Source organism: Stegodyphus dumicola, chromosome X1 (genome assembly GCF_044657685.1).
Source record: "Stegodyphus dumicola isolate Sdum_Otavi_A_Nest chromosome X1, ASM4465768v1".
In the NCBI taxonomy this organism is placed as follows: domain Eukaryota; kingdom Metazoa; phylum Arthropoda; class Arachnida; order Araneae; family Eresidae; genus Stegodyphus; species Stegodyphus dumicola.
This window is the reverse complement of record NC_140780.1, coordinates 96,249,902-96,273,177: the sequence shown is the minus strand read 5'-3', so window position 1 is coordinate 96,273,177 and position 23,276 is coordinate 96,249,902. Positions and strand designations below refer to the sequence as shown.

Here is a 23,276-nt window from a genome sequence, read left to right as displayed (position 1 = left end):
TTATTTCATCTGAGATGATTACATTAGCACATGCTGAAAAGATTTCCATTTCACTTCGGAAAAACATTTTCAATTTTTCGTAACCAAAATATATATCATTTAGACATTTCAAGCTGTACAGGCTACTATTTATTATTCTTGTGTGCACTGTATGTTTTTCATATTAAATCAGTAGTGTAATACAATTTATAATTGATGCTTTCCTGTAGCTTTCTTAGTTCTTGATATAATATTGCTAAGTTCTGAATTTCACCATTAGGAGTGCTAGAGCTGGTTTGGTCTTGTATGGCAATGCTTAACTGCACTGTAGCTGGACATTTCTCTCATAACTGTAGTTAGTTGTATTCCCCAAATATTTAGAAACAAGTGGATGTCTGTTCACACTATGTTTGTTGTATTTTTATTCCAGTCAACATTTATTTGAATGCAATATTAGTTTGTTATGTTTTAATGCATTTGTTTTTAAGTAAGATTTGCATCTGATTTTTTTTTTTTTTTTAGGTTACACATTTTGATTTTTGAAGATGGCGATGAGCAAGTTACTGAAGAGTGAAAGTGTACATGATGAAGGCAAAACCAGAAGATTTAATAAAATAAGGCCTTCTTGTGACCGATTCTTTACATCCAGAAATTTTTTCGGAGCTCAAATAAATCACGAGACTGAAACTGGTATGATGTCATGTCGTGTACCAGAAGATAATTCTCTTCTTACCAGTATTTATTTCATTCTTTCTGATGGTCTTATTTTGAATGGAGAAACTCTCGAAATACGAAAAATGATTGCTGAAGAAGTTACTAATAATCCTGAAAGGTACACCACTGCCTTTTTGGGAATGCCAGCTGAAGACTTTTGCCAATGGGTAATGATTGCGAACCATGGGCAAGGTGCCCTCGAATTAGCAATCTTAAGTGAACATTTACAGATTGAAATTATTGTAATTGATTGTTTTACCCTGGCAGCAACTCATTATGGAGAAAGTGAAAATTACACCGACAGATTCTTTCTCATATATGATGCCGGACATTATGACCCATTACTTTATGAACAAAATGACATATGGTGGACAATTTTTCCAGCTTCTGACGAGGCCTTTCTGCAAATGGCCCTAGAAGCAGCTCAGAAAGCTAAAATCAATTTGACTCTATATTGTCCTGTTTGCAATGCCCTGTTGCATGGCAACAAAGCAGCAAGAGCTCATGTTATGGCTACAGGACATAAAGAGTTCGAGGAACTTGCTGTTTAACTTACTGTGTAATCTTCTTCAATTTTTGGGCATTCCATTTTATTTTATTTCAATTTCTTGTTTTGTATTAAAATATTTTGATATTTAAGATATGCATGTTGTTATAAACTTGTACTGTTCAAGTTTTAAATTTTTATGCTTTTATTTGCAACAGAAACCTAAATTTTTAAATGTCTTGTTTAACTGGTCGCACGTAATTCGAAGAATTCTGCAATGTATTTGAGACTACTGATCACTTACAGTATTATAATCATTAAGAAATGTTTTCAAGGTCTTTATTATTATTCAAATTAAATGCATATTTTTTTAAAAAAAGTTTGAAACATTTTTTCTATGCCCAGTTACTGCACGGCATTTACCAGTAATATCAGAAATACTGCATTTATTCTGCAAACTAAGCAGCTGTGAAAGTTCATACATTTTACATTTTCACAAGTTATGTTTCTTCTTAGTCATCTTTTTATATTTAGTTGTGTGTACATGGTCATTTTTTAAAACAAAAAGTGATGCTACATTTGATTAACTTTTTAAACATTTTATATGAATATACATTCATCTGTTAAATTGCTGTACAAATATCAGTTCATTTCTTATACAAATGGTATTTTTATACAAACATACATTCACTTACTATATTGTGAACTATATAGATTTTAACTTCTTTGAGCTGTTAGTGTGCTGCACTAGTTATATCAAGCTCTTTTATAGGTCAGGTTTTATTACTTTTAATTTTCAAAAGTAGTATTTTAAATTGTAACATTTTTCTTTTCATTATAAAAACATACTTGTGCCTTAAATTTTAAATTCATTGATTCATTACCTTAACTCTTTGAAATCCAGACCTTTCGCTAAGCTGCATCCTCAAAATACACCGAACTGCTCGAAATACTTTACCAGTTTCACAGCACTTTTCTCCTCTCCCTGTCCATTACCGCAGAAAATAGGTGTGAAGATTTCCAATGACATCCTTTGTACTTTCTAACAAAGATTCCATTAGCCTTTGACCCCGTTCTTTATAAAACTATTCTGAAGGTCAGATCAACAAGCCTTTCTGGCTTTGTTATGATCACGACTGAGACTTTGTTTGTTTCCGTCATTTTTATAGGAAGGAATAAATTGTTTAAAAATAAATATAATCTTTAAATTTTTAAACCGCTCTTTTATTTCTGTTTAAAGCTTAAAAGCACACTGTACCACAAAACAATCAACAGTGAAATGTCACGATCAAACAAAAGATAAAAAATACTCTAAGGACAAGCTGTCTGCAGTAAACTGATACAATGCATTTGGGGAAAGTGCACCTGCTACTGGATACCTTAGGGGGAGGGAAGAAAAGATTACAATTTCGGCCGTTTTCGGGCAGTTCTGGTTGTTTCAATGTAGGGCCGTGTCAGGCGGATTGGATGTGAAGGAGTAAATATAATGTAATTTCTTAACGCACTAGTTCACAATTAACTTCAAGCTTTATTGGATGCTTTCTTCTTTTTGTTATGTAATTTATCTTGATTGGTTTTTCTGTAAGATTTAAAGTATTAACTAAAATAATATGCACTTGAATAGATCGTAATTCAGTTTTGAATAGAAGCAATGAAACATGAAGTGATATATCTGTCTGATTTATGGACATATTGCAGATACTTTTTAGCCAAATATGTTTCTATTTTTACATGTTTGAAATGAGTTTTACTGTAAAAGTTTTATTTAGGAAGGTTAATGCTGTTAAAAGATGTCTTCAGAGTAAATTTCTGAAATTGCGAGGACAATTTAGTAATTATAAGCAGTTTTGTTGTTTAATAGTAAACTTTATTTTTCTTATGTGCCAAAATTGTTTCATTTTAGTATTAGCTTTAACTCTGCAGTCAAAATAAGTAACTAGACTTGGATTTATGATTTAATGCAGATCTTGAGTATGTTCTTATTGTACAAGTTTAAAAGTGTTTATTCATTGAGTGATTGCATGTTAAACCAGTTTTAAGAGGACTGCAGGATATTTAACTCATATATGTATCATTTAAAATGAAAAAGACCTGCTATATTAATTTAGAAAAGCTGTTTGCATTGAATATCTAGTAGTTTTAATCAATATTTGATTATCATATATGAATGTGGAGTAGCCGATTAGCATGAGCACCATACAGTATGTTAGATCAAAATAACTGCACTGTAACTTAATTTTGGTTTCATTTAAATTTGTTATATTTCAGGACTTAAATGTGTTGCTAAAAAAGCATTTAAAAGTCCTTAATTTTTATTTTCTTATAACATAATTATAATTGAGTTCTGAACTTAAGCCAGCTTACTTCTCTTTATATGTACTGTGTCCAGCCTATCTGCATACTTACGTACCTGTCCATAACTATGCATATTACTTAAATGTTAGTAGTTAACATTGCATCTAGTGTCCGATTTGTGTAGATGTATATTGCTTTTAAAGCATATTGATTTGCCTTTCTATAGGATTTAAATTATTGACTGCAAGAATATCATCTTGAATAGATTGTAATTCAGTTTTGATTAGAAGCAATGAAATATGAAGTGATAATTTTATCTGATTTATGAACATATTGTAGATACTTTTTAGCCAAATATGTATCTAGTTTTACCTGTTTGAAATGAGTTGTATTTGTACTGTAAAAGTTTTATTTAGGAAGGTTAATGCTGTTAAAAGATGTCTTCAGAGTAAATTTCTGAAATTGTGAAGACAATTTAGTAATTATAACCAGTTTTGTTGTTCAATAGTAAACTTTATTTGTCTTATGTGCCAAAATTGTTTCATCTTAGTGTTACCTTTAACTTAATAGTAAAAATAAGTAACTAAACTTTGATTTATGATTTAATGCATATCTTGAGTATTTTTGATTTTCTTTTTGTACAAGTTTAAAAGTGTTTATTCATTGAGAGATTACATGTTAAATTAAGCTTAAGAGGATTGCTGAATGTTTATTTCATATATGTAACATTTAAAATGAAGGAGGCTTGTTATATTAATTTAAAACATCCTTTTTCAAATTTGTTCGCATTGAATACTTGTGTAATACATATAGTATATTAATATATAATATATAGTATAGTCTTAGCATTTGTTTATCTTATGTGAATGTGCTGTAGCCGATTGGCGTGAGCACAGTACGGTTTGTTAGATCAAAATAACTGCATTTTTGGTTTCATTGAAACTTGTTATATTTCAGGACAAAGGTGTAGCTAAATTAAGCATTTAAAAGTCCTTAATTTTTATCTTCTTATCACATAATTATAACAGAATTCTGAACTTAAGCCAGCTTATTTCTTTTTATATGAACTGTGTCTTGCCCATCTGCGTACTTATGTACCTTTCCATAAATATGCATGCTACTTAAGTGTTATTACTTAAGCTTGCATCTAGTCCACAATTTATGCAGATGTGGGTCCCTTAAATTGGGTTCATAGCTAGTGTTTGCTTGTAAAAGAAATGTGCTGGTGTATACTGGAGATCAAATGTTTAATTCAAGTCATTAGTTGATTAATCCTGACATTCTGCAGTCCTTTTTCCTGATGCTTGAAATGATTTCCATATTTGATGTTTTGAGTGTGTATAAATCATAGTATAAAATTGAATCTCATTTTTTATAAATTTGCTTTACAATTTGTTTTCGTTAAATTAGGCATTGTATTTTTTTAATAATTTCATTCATATTTTCTTTCATAAAGGTTTGAATATTGCTTAATTAAAAATTCTTAAAAGTGCACGGAAAATTCACGTAATACAAAGAATTGTACAATGTATTTTAAGACTGTACTCATCACTTGAAGTATTGTATTCATTAAGAAATATTTTCAAAGTCTTTATCATTATTCGAATTAAATGCACAATTTTTCTTTTTAAAGTTTGAAACATCAGAAATGCTGCATTCATTCTGATGTCCATCAAACTAAGCAGCTGTGAAAGATTGTGCATTTTAGGCTTTCGCATGTTGCATTTCTTCCTAGTCATCTTTTTATATAAAGTTCTATAACTGATTCAGATAATTTTTTAAAACAAAGAGTGATTCTACCTGTGTGTGAATGTTGACTTTTTTAAACATTTAATGCAAATGTATTTTTACGTGTTATATTGTTGTACAAATGTACATTCATTTGTAATACAAACGTATGTAATAAAGTTTTGAATATTACTGGCAGTTTTTAATTACAAATTCTTAAAAGTACATAGAAAATTTAATATCTCAAGACTTTGGTTTAGGTCTCAAAAATAATTTGTAGTAGATTAAAAAGAGCTTGTATGTTGTTTGTAAACCATTCATTTCATGAGATTCAACATTTAGATATGTATACAACGTGAGTGCTTCTTCCACTCGCATTAAAGATGTATTCCTCACATGTTTTCAGATAAGTGTTCCATAGATTTACCTTAATTCAACTATAACTGTTCATTTACATGTTTGTACGTTTTAGTGTTACTATGAGACAGACTTTTGCTACTAATTATGGATTAAACACAAAAAACCGCAACTATGACACATGGTATAAATTATGAACCATAGTGTATAAACCACGTCGTCTCACATATGGTGTTAATTTCACTGTGCAATACAGATTTTCAGATAAAGAATGAAATGGCTTTAAGTGGCATAAAATTATCTTTTTAAAATATTACAAAAGATGTACCATTTGACTCTTGAAAGCTTTCAGTTTCCGAAATGTATTAAGCCAAACTTTCAAAAAGTTGAATAAGGATGTGAGGGGTACTTGCATAGAATGTGGAACAGTGAGGGTTCAGGGAGTTCCTTGGTCACCAACTTTTGGTATCAGTCTACCAAGTAGTGGTAAACTTAAAGTGACTCTTGAGGTGAACTTCAGCAAGACCTATTTTTGGATGTGACTAAAAAAAATTTAAGTTACTTCATCTGAAGTATTTTATAATTGTTTCTTACCATTTGAGATTTAAGAAGTCAATGTTAATTTGTTTCTGTGTTTAAGGAAGATTTGATTTAATCATTTAATCTGAATGTTTTTGCCAGCCTTGCTAAAGATTTTAGTGTGTTTTATGTACCTAGATTTTATAGGTGTATTCATCTTTCATGTTTCTTCCATTTATTTAGTATGCCATTTTATTATAGAATTTTTATTTTTTTTCCTTAATTTCTCTCTATCCATTAAACGGGTATTTACTGTTGTGTTTGCACATCACACCTTATGCCGCATAGATGGTAATGTACTATAAAATTATGCAATTAAAAATGTATATGGATTTACGGGATAGTAAAGTGTTCACAGGTTTGGAAAATATGACTGATTTATTTCTGAAAATAATCTTGAGTACTTTCATTTTCTAATTGTTATATTTATTCACAAAATTATATTAGGATGTCTAAGAAAAGTTTTATATTTTACTGTTTGATTCTGCACATGATTAGTCACCAGCGAATGTATGCTTTTAGCGCACTTTTATCCCATTTTCCTCATTATATAATATCGAATTTTTTCGTAAATGTATGCCTTTTTTTAGAATTAACAGCTGTAAGTGTTAGGACTGGTTTCAGGATATTGCTTAGTACTCTTAGCATACAGTGTGAAAAAGAACATTCAGAGTTCATTGCTTTTCTCATTTGTAATTATATGCAATAATTACAGATATATTTCGGCCGATCAGTAAAGTTGCTGAACACTGGTAGTTCATTCTGGGGCACGAATCCCAGCAAACGGGCTGTCTACATGGGTGTTTTCGTAGTTTCTCCCATGTGTAACATGTATACTAGTCAGTTTCCATCAAAAAGTCCTCCACAAAGGCATCCCTCCTCTTAGATAGATAGTCCTGGAAAGCTTTGCCTTAATCAAATAAATCTGACAGCAGAGACATTTCAAAGGTATTCTGAAACTCTCTTTTTTATAAATGTTTGAATATTCTTATTTTAAATTAATGCTACTTTTTTAAGATGTTATTAAATTTAAGAGCAAGTGTAAACTAATGTATACATAAAAAGCAGGTTTTTAAATTATTTGTGCAATAACTTTCCTCAGTGCCACAAAATACAAGTTCTGAATAGCTTAAGCTTCAATTTTTCTGCTGCCAAAATTATTCAAAAAACATCTTCCATTGGAGAATTGGATTTTCTAGAGGCATTTCACATTCAAAAAAATCTTTCTGTTCTAGTTAACGATCTTAATTCCAATCCGCCTTTGCCTTCGGCCTTTAAAGAAATTATGTTTTAGTTCTGGTTTCATCAACAGATGGCGCCACTTGCTTATTCCTATCCAAGCTTTCTTATCTTATCTAGTCATTATTTCCTATCTTGTTCATTTGCGGTTTTGCAGCTGAGGATGATAGTTTCGGTAAAACCATCGAAACTAGTCCTGCAAAAATTTTGAAAATATAACGCTGATTTTTGTTGTTTGACTTCTGAATTAGCTTAAGCTTCTACATTAAAAGTGAGTAACTTCTAAAAATTCATGCACATGAAGTTTAAATATGCAGTTATTACTTGCATATAAGGTATTTTTCATAATTTTTTGTGAATTAAATCTAGAAGAAATGGACTTGACAGAATATTTTAGCATAGTATAACATATTATTTGAATACAAAAATCGCAGTCTCTGTATGCTGTACCTCATTAATGCTAAAATACTTTTCATAATCAATAAAAGAATGGCAAAATTGACTTTAAATATTTTGTCAGCCATTTATGAATGTTGTTTTCATCAACATTCATTGTGAATGTTTTATTTTGCACATAGCTTTTCTGAGGATCTTGTTAGTCTAAATAATCTAATTTAATCTAAGCAAAATAGTGCCTATAGACGAATATGCAAACCCATATATGCAGAGTTATGTATACATAAATATGTGTATTATAAATGCAAATATAATGCCTGAAAAACAACAATACTTGTGTTATCCGAATGCTAATTCAGGTAATCAGTGTATGAGTATCATATCATTTAATTATATGGTATCCGTAAAGCAAGTTCATTGCACAAATATAAATAAATTATTATTAACACGTTGAGCGCCACGTCAGCCATCTGTAGCTGACACTAGACTTTCCGTTTAGGCCGCGTCAGCCATCTGCGGCTGACACTAGACTTTCCGGTTAGGCCACGTTACAGCTATTACAAAATGTGACAGCTCTTTTAGCCTTTTTTTTCTGCCCATTACCAGCTTCTGTTGCATTAACATAACATAATTTACAATATTTCCGTACTTCAGAAGCTTTTCCCGGTTTTCTTTGGAGTTTATGTTGTCGTTTTTTAGATATTCTTGCATTTGTGTTCGATGGAATGTCTTTTTTTTCACAACTTGTAAGGGATAGCGCTAATTCTTTCCGGAATTCAGTAATGCTAATTTTCTGCTTTGTAATATCTTTGTATAGAGTGTAACTATTTACAAAACAGACTGGGCGCGTAACGTGTTGAATGAATGCCTATAGGAATCCCGTCCCGAACGTAAACTATTTTCTGCAACGATAAGAATCACTGGCCCTACAATACCAACGTTTTTAAGCGGCACGCGTGGCCTGAAGGGGATTGCGTAAGAAATACTTGTGGCGCTGAACGTGTTAATTATGCATTTCATTTAGATAAAATAAAACTCAAATTCAAAAATAAACTTTTGTTTATTTTTGAATAAGTTATTATTAATTTCATTTTTGATATTCTTATTAGCGCTTGGTAGATACCAGTATTAAACAATCACAGGTAAAAGCTTGACTAACCGGAATATTTTCGAATTTTAAGATTTTTACCTCCTGCCATCCCATGTATAGTAAATTGGCAAGGGAGGCAAGTTTCAGTCCAAAAATTTAGATAGTGAGTTTTCAGTGAATAAGCATAAATTAATGTCCCTGCAGCATGCTTTTACTATTTTTACAATCATGATAACTGATATCAAACTTCCAAAATTTTCAAAGCTTCCTGGATTCATGTAAAAAATTATTTTTCAATTTTAGTAGTTAAGATAAGTATGAGTGAGAACCATATACAGTATACTCCCGATTATCCGCGGAATTGGGTGGAGCGGCCGCCGCGGATAACAAAAATCATGGATAATCCAGAAAAAGATAAAAACGGGTATAGCAAAAGAGAAAACAGTCATTCCAACTTTGAAAAATCGTTTTATGTACAATAAAACGTAAAATAAACAGCAGGAAATGTTTAACTAACGCTTGATATTTTAGTATATCACTCAAAACTAACCTAAAATGCATTTTGTTAATGAAAACAGAAAAGTGCTTTGTATACTTACGAGAGGCGTCAAGGATACACAGAAAAATTAATACATATGTACTGTTTTAATACTGTAATGTATTATGTAATTACAAAAGCACGACTATAAAACTACATCTTTTTGAAGAAATAAGTCATTTGTGTTTTTTTCTTGCTTTGGAAGCATTTTCTCTTGATCCGAGATTGCATTTTTCGTAGCATAAGTTTCTCGGCCAACTCCGCGTCGTCTTGTTCTTTCAAATAACTCGACAGTCCCTCGACTTGTTGTAAAGCCGCTTCGTGAATCTTCCGCATCTGCACAATGGGCTATTCTTCGCCTTCACTTCGCTGTCCTTCATTTTCGGTCTCTTCCCTTGCTTTCTTCACAATTTCGTCATCTGTCAAGCGTTCGAAGCTAGGTCCGTTGACATCACACTCCAACCACTCGTTAATGTTTTCAGCATTGACGTTTTCACCAACCGGAACTGTTTTCACCATATCGGCAAGAGTTGCCGTGGGCGTGTCTACATCTTCATTCTCTTCTTCACAACTAAAAGGGATTAGATTGTTGTTGGCTTCAACATTAGGCATGAGTTTTCTCCATGATTTTATGAGGGTTGATGGTTTCACTGAGTCCCATGCAGATGCAATAGCGTAGATGCTGTCCAATATTCTGCAGTGTTTCCAAAACTCTTTCAGATCATAACCTTCTTCAATTTTGGTGATTAGCAGCTTGGTTCGGTATGTTCTCTTCATTGTTGCAATGAGTCTTCGGTCCATGGGTTGGATTAGCGCAGTAACGTTTGGGGAGAGAAACTTGCAAAAATTTGTCCATGAGAAGACTTTAGCACGCTTGTTGTTGGGTGAGAAGGTGCGTTGTCGATTAATAGCACAGCTTTTTCAGGCAGGTTTTTTTTTTATTTAAGATGTTTACGCACTTGAAGAACAAACATTTTGATTTTTTCGAACCATTCTTGAAAAAGTTTCGGTTTATCCATTCTCCCCCCCTTTTTTTTGGTTAAAGTAATCAACGGGCAAATTTTCTATCCTTGTGCCTTTGAAAGATCTCGTTTTTTTTTTACTTTCCAATGACAAGTCTAAGTTTATGTCCACTGGTAGCGTTACTGCAAGACACGATAGTGATCCTTTCCTTGCTGCTTTTATGACCCGCCGCTTTACTTTCACTTTCAAATGCTAAAGTGCGAGTGGGAAGACATTTCCACAAAGTCCCGATTCGTTGGCATTGTAAATGTGTTCAAAAGATAGCTTTTCTTTTAAAACAAATTCTTCAAATTCATGGTGGAAATCGTCGTCTGCTTGTTGGTCACCATTAAGTTTCTCCCCATGAAGTCCAATTTCTCGAATTCCATGTCGCTGCTTAAAACGAGTCAGCTGGCCAGAAGATGCATCAAAATTTCCTTTCAGGCCTAACAACTCAAAAAAGGTTTTTGCCTTCGCCGCAATGATAGGACCATTTACAGGAGTACTCTCTTTTCGCACATGAGCTAACCACTCTGTCAATACCTTGTCTCGCTCATCCCCCAAAGGTTTCATAGTTTTTTGCGTTTTCATTGCGGAAGCACTGTCCGACATTGATGCAAAGTTCACCAGTTTGTCTTTTTGCTTTAGAATGTCACGCACTGTTGTTTCCACGATTTCGTAATCCAATTCCATCTGCTGCCTTGCAGCGCCCTTTGGTACTTTTTAATTACCGTATTTGACGGCATATAAGACGCACCCTTATTTAGAAGGCCACACACAAAGAAAAAAGTTTCAATAGTCCGCGCGATAGCGCGGTACAACAATAACTTAAAATGTGGTGTTCTCACATTAGTTCTCACGTTTAGTAAAAGCCAAATAAACAATCATTTAATGAAATTACCAATCATATTTTTATTAAGGAAAATTAACAAACGGCAAACTATTTTGAACATGATATGTAAATTTCAATAATGAATAAATGAATGAACGGCAAGCAATCAAACATAATACAAAATAAAGAAGAAAAAACAAAAAACACAAATTCAAGGAAAACGTTGCCTATCATGAGCATATCAAAACGAGAATATCGTCATCACTACTGTTTCCGTCATCGCTAGTATCATCTTCTTCGAAAAATGCGTCGTCTTCTGTTCCGTCAAGAGCATTACTGATTCCGCACTTCTTAAAGGACTTAACAATTACTTCAGCCTTTATGTCCTCCCAAAATCCTTTTACCTACTCGCACACTTGTGATATAGAGGCCCGCTTCATTCTACCTGAGGGTGTGAGGGCATGATGTGGCTCTCCTATCCGCTTGTTCCATCGTTCTCGCACTTTTTCTTAAATGGTTTATTCAGTGATACATCTAAAGGTTGCAATTGGCTAGTCAAGCCACCAGGAATGACAGCTATCTGGGTTTTTGATTCTCTCGCTTTATTCTTTATGGTTTCAGTTCTATGGGCGCTAAACTGATCCAAAACCAAAAGAGAGGGTTTTCTCAAGAGTCCACCAGGTCGCCTCGCCCATACGTTCTGTAATCACAGTTTCATTCCAGCTTCGTCCATCCAGCCTTTCGGATGAACATGAACAATTACACCCGTTGGAAGTTTTTCTTTCGGATGAGTTTTTCTTTTGAATATGAAAAACGGCGGTAGTTTTGTGTTACATCAACACATGTTAGAACTACCGTATATCGGGTTTTTTCATGACCTGTGGTTTTTATGGTTATTGATTTAGACCCTTTAATACTCACAGTCTTGTTGGATGGTACATCAAATGTGAGTGGAATTTCATCTATATTTCCTATTTGACCGAGTTCAAAAGAAGTTTTCTTGCGTGCATTTGTAACAAACCTATGAAATGCTATTTGTTCTTCATAATCTGCTGGCATTTTCTGTGCAATAGTTGTTTTTGTGCGCATTGATAAGCCTTGCCTTTTCATGAACCTGTAGCACCAGCCCTCAGACCCTGAAAAGTTATGATTCCCGTGTTTTTCTGCAAATCCTTTGGCCTTATTATCATTTTAGTTGAAACATCCCAGATTTCCTCTTATCTACCACCCACATTTTTACGGCATTTTCAAGTTCAGGCCAAGATGGAGCTGGGCATCGAAGGTTATGTTTTTGTTTTTTTTAGCAGTCTTCAGTTGATCTTCCTGCAGTCGCCAAGTACGTATCATTTTTTCGGTAGTTTGTGGACCGAAAAGCCTTGCTGCTGCTCTGTTTCCATGCACTTTGGCGTAGTTTAACACTCCTAGTTTATACTGAATTGTATAGCTTAATCTCTTGTTTCCTGTAGTCATATTTTCCAGAGTATTTTTTTAAACAAATAGTTTTAAGCATCGATACCGACACATGTGTCGGCTGAGTCAAAGAAAGTCTATGTAAAGAAGGAAAGGCTCCATAGACGTAGTGTGACCGTCGAACCTGTTCGAACTTCGACATCAGTTTCGAGCTTTGGCGCTTTTTGGCGACAGATATTTCACGCATGCGCAAAATAATTATGGCAGATGTAGAAAATGTTATGTTTGTCTAGATCTTTATCCGGGCTAAAAATGGCATTCAGTATTAAAAGTGAACCTGTGTCCTTCACGTATAAGACGCAGGTAACTTTTTTGAGACCAAATTTAGGAAAAAAAGTGCGTCTTATATGCCGTCAAATACGGTAATTCTAGTTTTTGCGCAATCGTCAACACAACCTTCTTTCGTTTTCCTGACATTTTAAATTGGTAACGAAAAACACATAACCAAAAAAGCACAAGTACTGAAAACAATAAAAGATAAGAAATTAATTCCGACCGGTTCTCAAACACTATCAGGCTTAAACTAACAATGGCGAGTGGGAGGAAGTGCACCTGTTAGTGGGATTAAGACGAGAGAGGACGGTGAAGTGGGCACTGCTGTCACCATCGAGATAGATAAGGCCTGCGCGCTGAGTTACTACGTCACTACTAGGGGACCGGTCTTCGCGCAGTTTAGCTTCCTTTCTAAACACCCGTTTTGCTAAACCTATTCTATGAAATTGGTATCTCATACTATAAAATCAGTCTAAAACAAAATTACAAAGGGCAATATAATGTTTTACAAAGCTTATACGAATATGAAATATTTTCATTTTCTTTTGTTGGTATTTATTTTCAAAACAAAATTATTTGAGAATGGTGTGGTGCTATTAAAAGCAAATCATTTCTTTGAAGAAAAATTGGTTTTAAAATTCAAGTAGCTAAAATTTTTACTTTGATTTTTCTGCACTGTCTTTGTGTCTCTCGTTGATTCTCATCACCGCATCAAATTTTTTTGTTTCACCCACTACTTTAACAAAATGTTTGCCAGTGGGAACACATGTTATCTCTCATTCTATAATTATTGCATATTTTTTATATCTATCATATTAATGTAGCAGGATTATAAAACATCAAACGAATGCAAGAGACTACTTAATATTTAGACTAACATTTAAATGCCTTACAGCAGTCAAAAAATTTTTCTGAATGTAATAAATTACTAAATAGTCTAGTCTTAAAATTATTTCTTACTTACATATTGTATGTTAATCTGTATTACAGTTAATGTTTTCCTCTTAATGCTACATAATTATTCGACAGAATCTGTAGTTAAATTGAGATAATGTTTATTACATAGCTCTGAAGACTATCAATATTAAAATTCCAAATAAGATAGGAAAAAAGTTTTTTAAATAAAGTTATACACAATTTTTTTTGAAAATATTTTTAAAATATACGAAATACTTAAAAAACTTTTAGAAACTGAAATTTTTTGCAAATATTTACATCATACCTATTTAACTATAAGCGTTACCTCTGTTCTGAAAATATTTTTTCTATTAATATCCACATGAAAAGAAAATATAAATCCTAACATCATGTTCAAAACTTTTCTGTATAATGTACGCAATTTTTTTAATTTACCTTACATAGCTTTTGGTGGTGCCACGTACTCAAATTAAAGATTGTAATTTAAAAGATAATTAAAAAAATTGTTTTTAAATTGTATTGAATTGAAATACAATGAAAACAAGTATGTCTACATATGAATTCAATTACTACTGCTTCTTCAATAACTGTACATTTTTAAAATTTCATTTTACAGTTTCGCAATTTAAATACCTTAATATGAATCTTACATACATTACTTTAAAAACTTTTCTATCATTCTCAGAAAGATTTATATTGCATAACAAATTTTAAACAAACTGATTGCATGATAATAACATACATCAAAGTGAACAGAAGCTATATTAGCTAAACATATGCATTTAAGTTTCATCGTGATAAAATGATGTTTAATGATTTGCAAAAAACATTTATGTTTAAATTTAAGAACACAGTACTCTGTCAAGAATGAAATTTACTCTGCATTTGATATTCTACATATTATGTAATGAAATAAGTGTTATGCTTTTAACCCCTTAGGACAGTTATTTCATATGAAATTAGTTTCCAATTAAAATAAATAATCATAAATTTTGCTGACAATTTTTATATTACTAGTGTTAGTAATTATTACAAGGGATGATGCTTCAGATGTCAAAAGTAAACATAAATTCAATTCTTAAAACATAATGAATAAAAAATTACAACTTATAAAAGCCAACAAAAAGTTTGCTGGGGGTCCCTTAACCGTGACGTCACAAGCCAGTTTCGTTTCAGAGCGCAGGCCTTATCTATCTCGATGGCACTGCAAAGGGTGAATAAGAAATCACTGACTCATCAGAGGGGAATGTTCCGAGAAGGCCTGGGATATTTTAGCTATACATAAGCACGATGTTAGCAAATTTAACGTTCCGCTCAGTTTTGTGAACATTTTTATTTTCTTTGCTTTACGCTTGTTAAAAAATCTGTGCGGCAAGCGCGGATAATCGGCAGTCTACTGTACTAGATTTTGGGCTAAAATTGACAAACCAGAAGCGATACTGTATTTGACAGTCTAACATATTTTTGCAAAAATATATATACAGTGCCTGCCATTTATTAAAATCACTTTTATTCAAAAAGTATTTTTAAGCGGCTAAGTTTAAAAGACGGCAATTTTTTTTTTTTTTTTTTTTTTAATCTTGGGTATTTCAAACACGGTTATCAGTTTTAAAGTTTTCAAATAAAGTAATAACTACTTATTAGTTGATTAATTAATCATAAAATCCTGAATAAAAATTTACACTTTATAAAATTTTAAAGCTCATTTTATCTCTTGCAAACAACTATTCTATCTGAGTTTGTATTGTATTGTTAGACAGATTTTCTGTTTCGTAAAACTTCTGACAGCTTTTTTGGATCAACACATTTCAAGACTTTTTCTTACATTTGCAGTGCTTTTCTAGACTCGATTGATGATGGCACTTCTTCCTATATTACTTTTACTGTCTGTCAGTTTCTGAAGTTCATTTAATGTTTATAAATTGTTATTTTCAATAATTATTAAATAATTAAAATTAAATTGAATGTAAAGAGATAAATTAAAATTTAATAAGCGATTTTTAATATAATTTTATTGCTAAAAATAAAATTTTCGAGATAAAATTTCTACTGAAATTGTTATTCAGTTACATAAAAGAAGTGCCGCAAACTTCTTATTTTAGGGCGCTCCGGCTAGAATTACTATTTAATTACAAAAACTAAGAAGGATCGGAGCAGGGATCCGGTGAGCGCAATTTAAGCTCTGATCGAAGTTCTTTTATCATCACAAAAATTAAATGTACTTAAAATATAGCTGATGAAAATTCAGATAATGATTGTATGAGTGGGTGGAAACAAAAAATGAGGGGAATCTTGGTGAGAGAGAACGTTTTCTTTGCTGATATAATTATAGCCATCAAGCGTATGTGTGTCAATGGTAAAATGAGTCCTGAATCTGACTCCTATGGATGAATGCAAAATTGCTGGTTAAGCTTTTCGCTCCACCCGTACTTGGTTACATTAGTGGATACTGTAGGAAGACGATGTATAGGACGTGTTTGAGCAGTTTATCTCAGTATTTCACTCTTATTGTACTCGCTCTCACTTAACGCACATTTAAGAACACAAATTTTCCTTCCTGCGAGGATAACTAACTCTAACCATCGATAACAATACACTAGATACGATGGCATGGCGAGAAATTTACGCGTTCATAGACAAACTCCCCAAATTTATTGCCCTTCGTAAAGTGAAAGGTTCCCGCATGTGAGTGAGGGGACTTTACTTCAACGTCTCATATTCTCATGAGCTCGTATTTCTAGGGAAATAGAGTATTGCAAAGTCGGCTTATTGTTAAATTAAAACGTTAGGAATTCTATTTTTTTTTCTTGAAATTGTGGTTCAGTTTTATAAAAAGAAGTACCGGAGCTCATCTTATTTAGGGCTCCGGTACGCTCCGGCTAGAATTATATTTTATCTTAAAAATTGAGAAGTACCGGAGCCGGGCTCCGGTGGGCTCCGGCGCAATTTAAGCACTGATTTTAAGCCATTTTAACAAGTAATTAAAACTTAATATTGTTTCAAATTAAAAATAATAGATGGAAGCATTCACAATGCTCGAACACAGCATATTTAAAACAGTACAAGACTTTGCTAGGAACCTTTGTTAGAAGGAAGCAACTGATTGTAAGCCTGTGTTCAAATTATCACATCTGCCATTTATGTTCTGAGAAAAGGTACGTCTTTTGTATGCGTATGTTTAAAAACTTGTTTTTCCGTTCCGTAAGTAAAGCAGTCCCCCAGAACTGCAGCAGTTTTTCAAAATCGCGAACTGAATGTACCTACGATGACTTTACTGAAAGATCAAAGCCATCCATTATTGTGAACCATTTTAAGCTTTCCTTTAGAAATACAGAAGGTTACATGCACAGGTTTTTTACACATGTACAGCTATTCTTTTTTAATCATTGTCATTTAACATAAATGTAAGATCAATCAATATTTAGTCATTCCTTCGCGTAGCATGTCAAAAAATTTTCTCTTAAGTCAAATGTTCATGGTTGAAGTTGCTATGCGTATTTCTTTAATCTAAGCTATGGAAGTTAAAAACACGGCGATCATCTGCATGTGTGAAAACAAAGTTATGGTAAAATACTTGATATCTAATACATGAGATTAAATTTAAAAAGTCGTGTTTTGTCTAAAATAATGATGTCTTGCAAAATCTTTTCCATAATATGTGACGATTTTCTCTAGAAAGACAAGCTTTTTTTACTGCTTAGACCTATGAATCTTGGGCATAAGGCTCAGATTTTATGATTAGTTCTCGCTGACTAAATAATGTAGTACTTTGATAAAAAAAATTAAAATAAGATTAGCTTTTATTATTTCGGTAATTTTAAATATTTTTTAAATTGGACTAATCCAAGTTTTATTCAAAATCATCTAATGAGTCGAAAAGGTTCTTCAGATTGCTGACGAAGTTATCGAAAAGGAAACTGTATTTGATATGTTAATCAAGTTAAAATATCATTGCAACTGTCTAGAAAACATTCAGCCTAAGACTGATACTATTTTAGAGGAAATTTATATGCATTTTAATACAGATAATAATACAGATCATTCTTCTTTATTATCTTTATTATGTGTCATTTGCCAACGACAACTAAACCATTCGCCAACAATATACAATGAAGTGACAAAAGTCATGGGATACCTCCTAATATTTTGTCGGTCCTCCTTTTGCCCGGCGAAGTGCAGCAACTCGACGTGGCATGGACTCAACAAGTCGTTGGAAGTCCCCTGCAGGAATATTGAGCCATGCTGCCTCTATAGACGTCCATATTTGTGAACGTGTTGACGGTGCAGGGTTTTGGGCACGAACTGACCTCTCGATGAAGTCCCATAAATGTTCGATGAGATTCATGTCGTGCGATCTAGGTGGCCAGATCATTCGCTGGAACTGTCCAGAATGTTCTTCAAACCAATCGCGAAAAATTGTGGCCCGGTGACATGGCGCATTGTCATTCATAAAAATCCCATCGTTGTTTGAGTACGGGAAGTCCATGAATGGCTGTAAGTGATCTCCAAGTAGCTGAAGGTATCCATTTCCAGTCAATGATCGGTTCAGTTGCACCAGAGGACCGAGTCCATGCCGTGTAAAAACAGCCCAGACCATTATGGAACCACCACCAGCTTGAACAGTGACTTGTTGACAACTTGGATCCATGGCTTCGTGGGGTCTGCGCCACACTCGAACCCTACCATCAGCTCTTACCAACTGAAATCGTGACTCATCTGACCAAGCCACGGTTTTCCATTCGTTTAGGGACCAACCGATATGCTCACGAGCCCACGAAAGTTGCTGCAGGAGATGTCGTGCTGTCAGTAAAGGCACTCGAGTCGGTCTTCTGCTGGCGTAGCCCAAGGAAGACAAATTTCGCCGCACTGTCCTATCGGACACGTCCCTCGTACGTCCCACATTGATTTCTGCGGTTATTTGACGCAGTGTTGCTTGTCTGGGAACATTGACAACTCTACGCAGACGTCGCTGGTCTCGGTCGTTAAATGCTGGTGGTCGGCCACTGCGCTGTCCATGGTGGGATGTTATGCCTGAAATTAGATACTCTCGGCGCAGTCTTGACACTGTGGAACTCGGAATGTTGAATTCCCTAACGATATCCGAAATGGAATGACCCATGCGTCTAGCTCCAACTACCATTACGCGTTCAAAGTCTGTTAATTCTCGTCGTGCGGCCATAATCACGTCAAAGCCTCTTCACATGAATAACTTGAACACAAATGAAAGCCCTGCCAAAGCACTTCGCATTTATACATTTTCTACGCGATACTACTGCCATCTGTATATTTGCATATTGCTCTCTCATGACTTTTGTCACTTCAGTGTATATCCAAAAACAATAAAATAAACTAAACAAACATAAAAAAAAACTTTTGTGCTTTTTTTCTTATTAGTATTTAGTTTTTATTATTTAATTACTGCTATTTTTTTAATTCAAAATTGTAACTCCTCGAAAAAGTGCGGGTTACATTTCGGAAACTCAGATGTTACGCTGTATAGTGTTTCAATAATATATGTAACAAAATATGGAAATTTTAACTCAGCTCTTCGTTGCTGCTTGTAGTTTCATTGCGTTGAGCAAAGTACGTAATATATATTACGTAAAGCATGAGCACACAAGAAAATCAAACTTATTAAAATTTTTTCTAATAAAAATCACATTCATATCAATGTACATTCAAAGCATTGGACAATTTAAAATGCATTAAAACAAAACTTCAGCAAACCAATATATGCGACGAGTATTGTTCCAAAAAGAATAATTAAGTCACTATTATTATATTTACTATTAAATTAGTTTGTGTTTTATAAACCCCTATCAAAAATACGCTTATTATAGCTTATTAAAATAGACTATTGATTTTCTAATTTTTATCTGACTTATTGCTTAAGTAATGTTATTCTTTATATGCAATTGCATGTAATGCAATTTAACTCAATGCAGTACTATTCGGTTCGCGCGAATTAATTGAAAGTTTTTAACTTGCCGGTTTTATGCATCTACATAATCATAAGTAAATTTATTTAAATAATGTAAATATTTTGAAATGCTATTTTTTAATTGAATTCACAAGCATTTTGCATATTTCTGAGCATTTAGTTTGAAATCTAAAGGATATTTTATGAAAATGTTATCTGTTTAAACATAGTATTGGGAAATTTTTACATGCTGCTTATTTATTTAGTGAAGAATGTTCGCGTCAGTTTGTCGTATGTCTAAGCACTTTCTTGGCGATAAAACGTAGAGGTCTAAAACGAAGAAGAGCAACCCTCTTAAACTCCTACTGAGAGTTGTCATTTAGAGATCTCCAGGGTTCCAGAAATAAGGGTGGCGGGAGACATCTGCACGGCCGCTTTAAGGCGGTCATAGCGCTTTCGACGTCTTCACCACTGACAGCCTAGAACCGTCAGTAACGCTTTCGAGCACTTTTCCAGTGACCGCCTAGAAGCGTCGGTAACGCTTTCGAGGTAGGCCGTCTTAACCGCCTAAACCCGGTCATAACGCTCAGAGGCCCCCCCCCGAGCGTTACGGCGTTTTCAGGAAATGGCATGAAAAATAATCGTGTGTACTCATCTGGTCTGTCGCAAAAACGGCAAGTATTTTTACTCAAATTACTTCAAAAGCGGGCCCTCCCTTACCATGTGGATATAATTAAGGTAATTCACTCCTCCGTTGAATTTAGTGAATGAGTGAAATTAGTTTTTCTCCTTATGGTATCTTCGTCACAGAATTGGTTGCTAAAATGTTATTTTATCTCCTATTTGGCTACGTTATAGTTTGCATACTAACACATATGCTGTATATTGCTCGTACCTTAACTAAGATATGTGGCGAATAAGAAAGTTAGTAAATATGCATCAGTAATAGAAACTACGTAAAATGCTTTAAATTTCCAGTTTCTTTAAGGAATTGCTTCGATGATGGTGAAAAATTTATCTTGCATTCTTTACAGTTATTTTCTTAGAAAATACTTTTTAATATACAAAGGGAATTTGTGAGAATTTTTGCTCTCATGTGTAAGGATCTTAAGTTTTACTAACGTTTATTTTATTTTAAATCTGTACTATCACTTCTTATTTTCTACTTCCGGCCAGAATTATAAGCGTTAAGGTTTTTATGCAACGTTTGTCTGGCGAACGCCAAGTATTTAAGTTGTGGCTTTTTGCCAAGAGAGAGAGAGGAAGCAGTTAGTCGAAGCAGGCCGCTTACCTTAGAAGTTACGCAGTTGCTAGTTGCCTTCCAGGCCGGAGGTTTTAATCCTCTTGATAAATTTAAACGTATTGTAGTGTTCACAGTTCTCTGTACTACATACGCCTCCTGTTAATATAAGGCCAATCTTCCACGTTTATTATTTTAACGTTAAATTAGAGTTTAGTTGTATTTTTATATTTTTACGTTAGACCCCAAGTAGCGGGTCGGTGTATTCCGAAGTACGGAAGTTTTTGTAAAATATAGAAAAATAAAGGGTTTTGTATACCCTTCTTGTGTATCCTGTTTACTTCCCACAGTTTTGGAACATAGCTTTAGTAAGCTCTCTGTTCCGAGTCAGGTCCTTGCAGGTTCCCGAAGAAGGTTAGAAGGAACATTGAACCTGATAGTGGCGCCCAACGAAGAAGAATAACCATGGCCGAGTTTCAAGAAGAACCTGTGCTGCCTGCAGAAACGGCTCAGAATCCAGAAATGCCAGCTGCCGCCCTGGAAGGATTTGGTTACATCGTCCAGACCATGCGCGCTTCGATGAAACCAGAAGCAACATTTAATGGAAACTCACCGGTAACCAGTTTTTTGGAAAAATTGGATGATCACTTCATGCTCTACCCCGTGCACGAGTTTCAAAAAGTTACCTTAGCTACCAGCGCTTTGAGGGGCCAAGCGCTTAACTGGTTCAAATGTATAGGCAGAAGTCTCTTGGGTCAAGCAGGAAGTCCCACCTATACTTATGAGAATTTCAAGACTGCCCTACTAAAAGCCTTCCCTGTTGTAAGGGATCGTGCGAAATTAGAAACGGAACTTTTTAGTATATATCAACAATGAATCGAAAACCTCTCAAGCTTTATTTTAAGAAAAATTCACGTCTTCAAACTCTTGTATGGAAACCGTCCGGATCCTGAAATAAATCAAGTGATTTTGCCGAGGTTACTGCCCCAAGTGCAAGACTTTATTGAATTAAGAAATCCGAATACACTGGAAAAGTTATTTGAGCTAGCAATCCAGTTTGAAAGTAGAAGAACGGCGGACGTCGAAAAAAGACGCCAATATCAACAGCGAAACCAATTTGGTACGCCAAGACTACAGCAAACTCAAGCACACGGCTACGGAGGCAAAACGAATCAGTGGGCAAGGAAACCCGAGCATTCAAAAACAGCCGGCGAACGTCGACAGTTCAATAGCAATCCAGGAAAAAAGTCTCAAGGCCAGTGGAAAAAGAAGGAAAGCATGGAAACAAAAAAGGATTTAAACTAAAACGGATTTCTGCTGACGGGAGGGTGCGGAAATCCGAAGGCCAAGAAAACCCCTCTTCCTTCAAGTTAAATACAGTAATGGTGAAAAATTTGACTCTTCCGAAGATTGAAGTGTTGGTGAATAATATCCCAGCCACCGCACTCCTGGATACAGGCGCGCAGTGTTCCTGTGTGGCAGAAGATTTTTTTAGGAAGTATTTTCGCAAATACCGCATATATAATTCGGATAATACGACAGTGTTAGCGGCGCAAGGAGAAAAATGTAAGTGCATATGTAAAGTACCGTTGTATATCCGTATCAAGGACAAACAAGTAAAGGTGATGTTTTTTATAGTAAAGAATCTGCAAGCACATATAATTTTAGGGATAGATTTTCTTTCAGACGCACAAGCAACACTGGATTTTAATGAAGCGTCCCTTAAGCTGACAATGAAACCAGTTCAGGCAGAAAAGGCTGAACCGCCGATGTTAAAACTTGACCACCTCCCTAATGACGAGCAAGGAAGAATCCGACAAGTGGTAAGTGAATTTGCTTCGTTATTTAGTGATATTCCAGGATTTACTCAGGTTACTAACCATAGTATTGACACCGGAGATGCAATGCCAGTTCGCCAAAAACCATACCGGTATGATAAGAATAAGGAAAAAATTATAGAATGGCATATTACCGATATGCTACGTAAAAAGATCATAACGCCCATCTCAAGTAGTTATGCTAGCCCGGTGGTTTTATGTAAGAAAAATAATGACTATCCTTTGACGCATCCAAAAAGGTGGAGATTCGCTATTGATTACCGTAAATTAAACTCCATAACTAAATATCCGGTATATCCGTTACCGATCATTGAAGAAATTCTAAGGAACATAAAATCAACCAAATTTATGACGACTTTAGACTTAACGACTGGTTATTTT

The 23,276-nt window shown here is 34.1% G+C and overlaps 1 protein-coding gene across 1 annotated transcript in view; it reads left to right on the top strand.

Moving 5' to 3' along the window:
• LOC118180526 (ubiquitin thioesterase OTU1-like) overlaps positions 1 to 5,395 on the top strand; it is a 45,549-nt gene extending 40,154 nt beyond the window's left edge. The window contains exon 2 of the mRNA XM_035349606.2: positions 502 to 5,395. Within this exon, the coding sequence (XP_035205497.1) occupies positions 525 to 1,244 (720 nt within the window). The 5' untranslated portion in view covers positions 502 to 524 and the 3' untranslated portion in view covers positions 1,245 to 5,395. The remainder of the gene's footprint in view (positions 1 to 501) is intronic.
• The last annotated feature ends 17,881 nt before the right edge of the window (positions 5,396 to 23,276 follow it).